Here is a 9,571-nt window from a genome sequence, read left to right as displayed (position 1 = left end):
AAAATTTATTAGGTAATACTATTTTCATTATGGTGTCAGGTGTACTATTTTATATTTTGGGTTCGTGTATGCATTTTTTGTTGTCAATGACTGTTATTTATACAATTACACTTTCTTTTGTTGTTCATGACATTTCTTTATTCAAGTTCCCAAAACTGTTCTTTATACAATTGGAATTTCATTCCAAACCGACTGTATTGTCCCAAAAGTTCTTCTGTTCATTGTTCATGACTGTTCTTTATGCAATAAAGACTTTATACAAGTCTCCGAAACTGTTCTTTATACCATTGGAATTTCATTCCAAACCGACTGTATTGTCCCAAAAATTATTTTGTTGATAAAAAATTGTGGCCAAACGTTAGGTGCCATGTTTTAGCAATGTAGTCCTACTCTCTACTGCCATCTGCTGGTCACCAATGCTCTTTACTACGTAGCCATGGCCGAAGCACAAATGGGCGATAAGTCGGTTCGGGAATTAAAGCGGTGTGACGGGTATAGTCTATCGTTGGCGGTAAGACAGTTACCAGACTCCAATATAGACATTATCGGTGACATTTCTACCGGTACGTTCCGCCCTGTAGTCCCGCAGTCTTTCCGCCGCAAAATTTTCGAAAGTTTGCATTGTTTATCGCACCCGGGAGTCCGTGGATCTCAAAAGCTTATCAGCCAAAGGTTTGTTTGGAAAGGTATGAATGCAAATATAAAGGATATGGCAAAAGCTTGCCTAATCATGCCAACAATCAAAGGTTGGCAGGCATACCTTCACCAAAATCAAAACCATATGCGTCCCTACCCAACGTTTCCACAGTATTAACGTGGATATAACCGGACCACTACCCAGTTGTAACGGATATCGATATATCCTACTTATAATTGACCGTTTTACTCGGTACCCCGTAGTTGTCCCAATCGCAGATATTACGATCGAAACGGTGGTGAACGCATTTTGCCTCAACTGGGTTGCAAATTTCGGAGCCCCCGCCCAAATAACGACCGATCGAGGTGCGCATTTTACATCATCCATCTGGTTCGATATGGCTAAATTCCTCGGAGCCAAATTAATTTTCACCACGAGCTACCATCCAATGTCTGATGGTATGGCGGAGAGAATTTTCCGTTCCCTTAAGGCGTCGCTTATGTCGCAACTCAACGATAACGGTTGGCTTGAAAACTTACCCTGGGTTATGTTGGGCCTCCGCGCCGCATACAAACAGGACCTTACATGTTCCAGCGCCGAGTTGGTATACGGGACCACATTAAAACTACCAGGCCAGTTTTTCGACGAGCCTACCACCACTACCGCGGATCATCGAACGTTTCTCGATGGCCTACGTAAGCGCATGCAATCATTGAGACCAACACTTCCCAGACCGTTATTGCAAAATCCGTCATACATCGATAATAAGTTGTTCTCGTGCACACACGTATTCGTCCGCGTAGATCGGGTTAAGAAGGCTCTAGATTCTAGAACGTCCCTATGACGGACCGTTCCGCGTCGTTAGCCGAGCGGTATTTTACCATTGATTTCGGAAATCGAGTGACTACCGTTTCCTTAGACCGTCTCAAACCTGCAAACACGCTTTACGACTTTACATTGCAGCCTCGCAAACGAATCTTTCAGAATTGAAGGGGAGAACGATATGTCTAAGATCATATATGATCCCGAACCCGTCGTTCGGCGAACACCATCCCCAAGTAGGATCCCGATACCTATAAATACAAACCGCTTTGGTCGGGCAATTCGTCGACCCGCACATCTGCGATATTATGAAACAGATTTCTAATTCCCTATTTTTTTAAGCCTGCATATGGATTATACCTTAATTTTTCCTTGGGGGTGACCGGGCAGCGGCAACGCTGCCAAATACATGTTGTCTTTTGTTATTTTTATGCTGTGGCCCTGGTTATTGTGTCCGGCGGTGCTTGCAAACGAAGTCGTCCGTGTGTGCACGCAACTACGTGCAATTATAGTAACGAAATGTCACAACACCCGATTAAACACTGGTTGACACCGTACTATACAGAATACATAACTAACACCCACAACTCACACACGCAGATTACCAGTTCTAAACATGCCTTGTTATTGTGTGTGTGACTATAACTATGCGTTCGGTGTTTAGATGTTTTACAGGCAACCCGAATGCGGACCAAGCTGATCCCGAGAGTAACACTTTCCTGCCTTTGTATGTGAGACGACGAGCCTCTACAACGAGCACCACTCTGGCATATTTGACTGGTTTTCTAATTTTTTCAATGGCCAAAGGGAGGTGTTGTAGCGGCCCGTCGTAATATTACGTCACACGAATTCTTTTGTCCCCAATATTGACCCAAATGTTTGACGTCGCGTGCTAACTTTCCCACAACGCGGCGGATGCACCCTGCCGTTAACCGAGTTAGCGCCGATGCTCCCAATTGTGTCCTTTGCATTATAACCTCGTTACCGCCATTTATCACGCCGGTTCGTCTGACACCCAAAATTTCTTTTTCCCTTCAAACCATTCCCCGACTGCTATATATACCGTTGTGTGATCGCCATTCAAAAAAAAATAAGAAAAGAGATAAGAGAAACGAGAACTATATAAGATAACAACGAGAGAACAAATAAACATAGTTACTGTAACTGAGGGTACAAAATCGTGTGATTTCTTGCCAGCCAAAACCCTAGATAACCTAGACTAGGAAACGGCAAACGACAACTCCTAGATAACCTAGACTAGGACGTAGCTTTAGACACCCACGAGCGCACGAAGTCATTGCATCACCCCTGCAATCAGCTCACAAACAATATACCAACAACGGGTGTCTAAACACCCACCAAATTGTGTTGTTGATTTGCTCAGCTTCACTTATTTTCCATGGCCTTGGCCTGTCTACTTCCCCAACACTTGCTGGAAGTACAGGTTCAAACTGGAAAGGCTCAATACTTTTATTGCTAGTGGACTAGGATCTTCACTTATGTCACTTCATTAGATGAAATACTTCTACCTGACTATACATCACACACTGACACTTTTACATTATTGTTAACTGACAAATTTAAATAGTGTAAGATCGTGACGTAATTTACGTCATAGTGCCCGCGAGTGATCCAGACTCTTTAAACAACGAAAACCACATTAGGCTTTGATTGGTTTGACTACGACATAGGCTTTGATTTGCACTTAGGTTTGCTTTAAAATTTTGTTAACCCTTTATTGATATTCGAATTGCAAATAATTCTTTGAAAAGTATTATTTAAAACTTTTCCTGCACTGGTGGCGTAAAGCTTGCATTGAGGAGGTGTTTTGGAATATTCAGTTATGCTACGTGGTGAAACAGAGATGTTGTGGGGGTCAGTCGGACTTCACGAGTGCCACAAAGCCTTACAGATGATGAGCAGGTTCAGAAATTTCAGAAATTGTGATAACGAAAATATGAATTTCTCTGATTTGAATAACTATCGTTCAACTCTCTCAGAAAATGAATTGCGTTTTCTCGATTGTACGTATTTTGTTTTTGCTCATGTTGTCTGATTCTTTGTTTTGAATCTGTAACATTTTAACACTGTTTACTCTTTAGGTCTCCAGGTTTTGAATTCTTATCTTTTTCATCGCTTGAACTTTTCTGTCTCAAACGCTTTCTTCACTATAAACCGAAACCTTGCAAATAAGTAACAAAAAAGATGGAACCACATTTCCATCCGCGACTGCGTTTAAAAAAGTACACAAATTGAAGTTCAACACTTAACAACAAAAACCAACAACAAAAACCACAGACTATCTTACCATGTCAGTAATTAAAAAATTGTCATCTTCTCTTTTTATCTCACTAATGCAAGCTGGGAGACACAGGAGTGCATGGGCCGCGTCTGCAAAGAACAACAGTATAGTGTTGAATATACTTAAAATAAATAATGTGCAATAAACAGAGAAAAAATGGTAAATAATGTGCAATAAACAGAGAAAAAATGGTATGAAAAAGAATTTTACTTTTATGATAAACATTCTTTGCAGATTCCGAACCTTTTCTAGCATTACTATACTAATGATAAATAAATTTAAAATAAACACAGATAAATCTCTTACAATTTCTTCCATCTATTTAGGTTTTGTTCATCCTGTTCAGAAGAATAGAAATATTTGCATTGGTAAGTTTTCGACTTTCATGTGGCACTTGTAACCTTGAGAATCTTCAGAAGTGTCTTGTAATGTGTCGTTAAATGACAAAAAACATAAATTTTGTCTGGGATCAAGCAGTGTCTTAAATAGTGTATGAAAAGCTCCTTCTTCTAGTGTATGAAAAGCTCCTTCTGGCCTGAACTGACAGATTGGATGTACCCAGAACCGTCTTTCACTTTCAAGGTTATTTCTTTGTTTCCAGAGATAGTATACTGCGATCACTTCTTTTGTCTCAGCCGAAATCATCGCCATATTCACGTTCAGCTATTTTGCTAACGATCGCCTAGTCGCGTGAAGCCATTAAAGCAAAATTGCGGTGTGAATTGGCAAAACTGCTTTAAAGCGGATTTGACTAAAAGCACGCGATAAAGCGTGACTTAAACAGCAAAATGTTTTATCGGTGGGAATTTGCCCTTAAAATAAACACAGATAAATCTGTTGCCTACTATTTCTCTTCCAATTGAAATACTAGACTAGCTACACCTGGGAGTTGATAGAACATGGTGAAACGTTACTTCCCAACAGGGGCTTTTTGCTGATTGCTCGTGCTTGGCTCTTAGCTGAATCTCTTCTTTTAAATTCTTAATTTTTTTCACTGTTTGCACTTGGTCATTATAAGTGAACGTCGAAGATGATAAAATCTATGCCTTAAAGGTTTACCTACCAATAAATTGTACCAACATAAACAATATACCTACTACTTTAAGTGTTCACTACTTTTGACCAGGATTGGTAGAATCTTTCTGCTTTACTTTTTCAGCCTATGAAACAAAGTTCTGATCGGCTGTATAACGATTTTGTCCAAACACATAATAAACGCCATAAACATGGTGTCCGGTGAATTCATCGTATGCAATTCATCGTCGGAAAATTCATCGCGAACAATTAACCGCAAGGCTAATTCACCGCAAGACTAGTTCACCGCAAGACTAGTTCACCGCAAGACTAGTTCACCGCAAGACCAGTTCACCGCAAGACCAGTTCACCGCAAGACCAGTTCACCGCAAGACCAATTCACCGCAAGACCAATTCACCGCAAGACTAATTCACCCCAAGACTAATTCACCGCAAGACTAGTTCACCGCAAGACTAATTCACCGCAAGACTAATTCATCGCAAGACTAATTCATCGCAAGACTAATTCATCGCAAGACTAATTCACCGCAAAACGAATTCACCGCAAGACTAATTTATCGCAAGGCTAATTTACCGCAATACTAATTTACCGCAATACTAATGCATCGCAAGACTTGTTTTATATGTGCTTAGGTGCCTGTTGCCGTACCTATATACGTATCATAATATGACAATTAAAATGAAAGAAATTTTATTAACAGTTAACCTTAACGAAAGTAAGAATCAAAGCACATCACTCAATCAAAAGCCAATGTTATGCGCTACTCCTCTTAAGTAGTCCAACATCTCCCTGTTAGGATAATCTGATACAACTCGACGTAACCTTTCTGCAGCATCGCGATATTTCTTTTTGCGAGGAGATAAATCTTCTCCGGCAACATATTGCTCAATGACTGCTTCGTTTCTCCCCTGTTCATCTTTTAATTTGTCAATGAATTTCCACAATGTAGGGTGATTTGATGAAACCAATGAGCTAAAACTTCTGTGCCAGCCCTCACAAGATTTGTTTGTTTTGGGAAGATTTTCTCCAGTATCTTCGTAACAATTCCACAAAGCATGAGCGTAACGCGGATCACGTCGAACCGCCCTGCGATCCGGCCTCCCAATCCAATTATCTTCTACATAATCGATCACAGGCTGTGCACTAGGTGGAAGGATATTACTATCGCATAAAGCTTCAAAGCTTGTCACGATTTGATCCGTTGGCACGAATGCCAGAGCTGATAACATGCGCAGTTTTAGAGCAAATTCGGCATTGTTTTCATATTCATATTTTAAACCATTGGACTGTATTTACCGGTAAATACATTGGCAGAAATAAAAGAAACAACCACGTTGTTGGCTTTGGGGAAAAACAGTGTGGAATCCATTTATCGCAGCAATCTCAAAATCCGTCATTATTCTTTCCGGATTTAATTGCCCCTGGTGGCGTTTCAATTCTTGCAGAAGTTTTGTATACGTTTCCTCATTTTTCCTGGGAAGTAATGCGAATACAGCCGGAATCACATCGTTATGCATTACTCCATGTATGGTATAAAGTTGGCAAAATAAAGAGGGTGTAACTTTAAAAGTGCCATCGGCATACCAAGTTTTTGCTCGAGCCAATAATTGAAGATTTTTTTGAGTTGCAAATATCTCAGCATGCGATCATTGCCAGCTTCCGGGTTATCAAAAATCAAAAACAATTCCAATTTGTGAGTAAAGCGATACTCCAGCGGTATCTCTAATTGAGATAAGTGGGTTGGATTTGGAGGAGAACAGTCATATATGTTGCGACTATGACGAATAGTGCGCTTTATGCAAGATGTTGAAGGCATCTGTCCTACAACAGCAGGACTCAATTCAGACATCACACTTGCGATAATCTGTTGTGACGACTCTTGACTGTTTACAGCCATATTTTTTATTTTATTAATGGCACCAGTTGCTTCGACCTTTGCTTGGTTGCCAGCATGATTGTGTTCCTGTAATCTTTTAACAATCATCCCATCCGAAGTGTGGATCCGTGCTCGACATTTAAATATTTGATACTTGTTGCACCGCCACAATATCTTTTCATCGGTTTTTCTATCTACAACATACGAGTGACCCCCTTCGTTTAACATTTCCTTTCCCTTTTCTGTTTCACCAAACGTATGTGCGACATGCTCAGACATTTTACCGGCTTACACAATCACAGCATGCACGATACCAATGAGTTTTACGGTATGAAACTGTACTGCATCTGCATGCTTTCAAAAACGCGGCAACTTCCATTCTTATGACTTAAGGCATGCATTTATGACGCAATAGAAAAGCGAAAATTAGAATGAGGTAATACGAATATATTGAAACCTAAACATCTCTAAAGGTTGGTGTTCAGTCTTGCGGTGAACTAGTATTGCGGTGAACTAGTCTTGCGGTGAACTAGTCTTGCGGTGAACTAGTCTTGCGGTGAACTAGTCTTGCGGTGAACTAGTCTTGCGGTGAATTAGTCTTGCGGTGAATTGTTCGCGATGAATTTTCCGACGATGAATTGCATACGATGAATTTTCATTGAACCCATAAACATGTGTTTGACCATCTTTTTGGTATAAGGGGAAATAATAAATACTGTATTAGTTTATAGTGATATGTATAAATTTGTATTTTATGCTTTTGTCTATGTCAAGAATATCATATTTGCAACACATGCGTTTCAATAAATTTCAGCAAATTCAGGATAAATGACAATGCAACACTTTAAAACTAACAGACTTATTAACTTAATAAACGTCACATTTATTAAAAAATGCTGTAAGGTATTGTTAGTCGACCCAACAATTTATATTTTTAATTTGCTCAGCTTCACTTGTTTTTCGTGAAAGGCATAAACTTCTATACTTGGCGGAAGCACAGGTTCTTAATAAATGTCACATTTATTAAAAAATGCTGTAAGGTATTGTTAGTCGACCCAGCAATTTATATTTTTAATTTGCTCAGCTTCACTTGTTTTTCGTGAAAGGCATAAACTTCTATACTCGCTGGAAGCACAGGTTCAAACTGGAAAGGAAGGCTTAAAACATATTGCAAGTGAACTAGAATCTTTACAAATGCCACATCATCAGATTAAGTTATTGTAAAGTTTTGAAAACCGACAAACTTAAATAATGTTATACATATACAAACAAATTTAAAAATAAAACCCGCAAAAACAAATACCTATGCCGAACTTTTATATACCTTGCATATTTTTTCATTGGAGTTGAATAACTAATCGAAAGTTTTCGGTTTCCGGCTATATCCGATCAAAGCATGTATATTTTACTAAAAGCATTGATTCTCGAATCGGGCCCACAGAAATAAAAAAGAATAGAACGCGCATCTCCAATGTCTGTAAAGGAGAGAGCTGGAAAGGTATACACGGCTACCGACTAAACTAGTCGCCGCCTAAATTTGATTTTACTTTTTTAGTCGCCCGACTAAAATTTAGTCCGCCGAATTCGACCGACTAACCTTTGTAATAATGCACAGAAACTTAGTCGTTATTTCGAACTCATGTAAGCAAAAAGGATCTCCCAAATTTCCGTTATTTCAAACTCATGTCATCATTCCGTTATTTCGAACTCATGTAAGCAAATAGGATCTCCCAAAATATCATCTACTTGTTGCGTTGCGCTAACCTTTTGGGTGACTTTACTTGAACAAAACCGCTGAGTCATAGCTGTTCGTAGATTTTCTTTGAACAAAACCGCTGAGTCATAGCTGTTCGTAGATTTTCTTTGAACAAAACCGCTAAGTCATAGCTGTTCGTAGATTTTCTTTATTCCAAATCCCGGCCTTCAACCCGTAGGCCATCCCCATACGCTTTAGTACTTCGATAATGTTGCGGATCTTTGATATTAATAACAATCACTTGCGACAAACGCGGCATAAAAATCAACATCGGCGACGCAGCACGTGAAATCTAAACAGACTTTAGTTTAGAGGTAATTCAATAAAATGTGTACGTTTAGCACTAACCTCCCACAGCTTCATAATTTCATTCGATTTGCATTCTCCAAAGTTATTGCTGGACAAACAATGCTCTCTGGCACATTGACCCTTCACGTCTCGCACGCTTACTCGAACGGGTCAAATCTGATTGCTCATAAGTGTACCGTCTGAGCCCGAACGACGTCTGCAATTTTTTTAAATATTTAATCTAAGTTAACAACAATTTTTTTATAAAAAAGTTACTTTTTCTAGTTTAACATTAGGTATAAACATATGCTGAGTCAGCATATTCTGGTATATAATCGACACTATCGAGCACAAATGTTGGAATTGCCACCCATAAAGCATTTAAGCTCGGCTTTCTAGAGAAGTGAAAGCCTACTGTCTCTGTAATAATATGGATCAAGCATAAGGCTATATAAACAATTAAGGGTTTCTTCCCCAAACCCTAAAATCAAATGTTCAATGCATCACAATTCTGTTTCAAGACCAAACTGCATATTAAGACTAGATATTTCTATTGCTTCAGTTATGTTTTACAAATTCATTATGGCCACAAGGTTGCACACATATTAACGGTATAATAATACGNTTGCAATTTTATTTACACACATTACCACACCTACACATGAACATCCAGCAATCACATAGGCCATACAAAAATTAAATCAGTTTCCTTCATTCTTTTAGACACATCAACATTAATTAAAGGAAAGGCATTGTTTAAATATACTGCCCCCACAAGCAGTTTTTTTTTAAATATACTGCCCCCCACAAGCAGTTATTAAGACTAGATATTTCTATGCTTCATTATGTTTTAC

General features: G+C 39.1%; 1 protein-coding gene and 2 long non-coding RNA genes across 3 annotated transcripts in view; 1 reads left to right on the top strand and 2 right to left on the bottom strand.

Moving 5' to 3' along the window:
- The window catches only part of LOC113475389, a 1,374-nt gene extending 953 nt beyond the window's left edge, over positions 1 to 421 (bottom strand). The window contains exon 1 of the long non-coding RNA XR_003397143.1: positions 169 to 421. This is a non-coding gene — a long non-coding RNA (uncharacterized LOC113475389). The remainder of the gene's footprint in view (positions 1 to 168) is intronic.
- Positions 422 to 436: 15 nt separating this feature from the next.
- LOC104265615 lies at positions 437 to 1,481 on the top strand. The gene is made up of 2 exons (XM_009860010.1): positions 437 to 672; positions 809 to 1,481. Exons 1-2 carry the CDS (start codon positions 437 to 439, stop codon positions 1,479 to 1,481), a joined length of 909 nt encoding a protein of 302 aa, XP_009858312.1.
- A 505-nt stretch (positions 1,482 to 1,986) lies between these two features.
- On the bottom strand, positions 1,987 to 7,338 carry LOC113475391. The gene is made up of 2 exons (XR_003397145.1): positions 6,843 to 7,338; positions 1,987 to 6,505 (listed from the first exon to the last, which is right to left on the bottom strand). It is a non-coding gene; the product is annotated as an uncharacterized LOC113475391 (long non-coding RNA).
- Positions 7,339 to 9,571: the final 2,233 nt, after the last annotated feature.

Source organism: Ciona intestinalis, unplaced genomic scaffold (genome assembly GCF_000224145.3).
Source record: "Ciona intestinalis unplaced genomic scaffold, KH HT000326.1, whole genome shotgun sequence".
Taxonomy (NCBI): domain Eukaryota; kingdom Metazoa; phylum Chordata; class Ascidiacea; order Phlebobranchia; family Cionidae; genus Ciona; species Ciona intestinalis.
The sequence above is the reverse complement of the archived record's forward strand: the minus strand, read 5'-3'. Positions and strand labels throughout refer to the sequence as shown.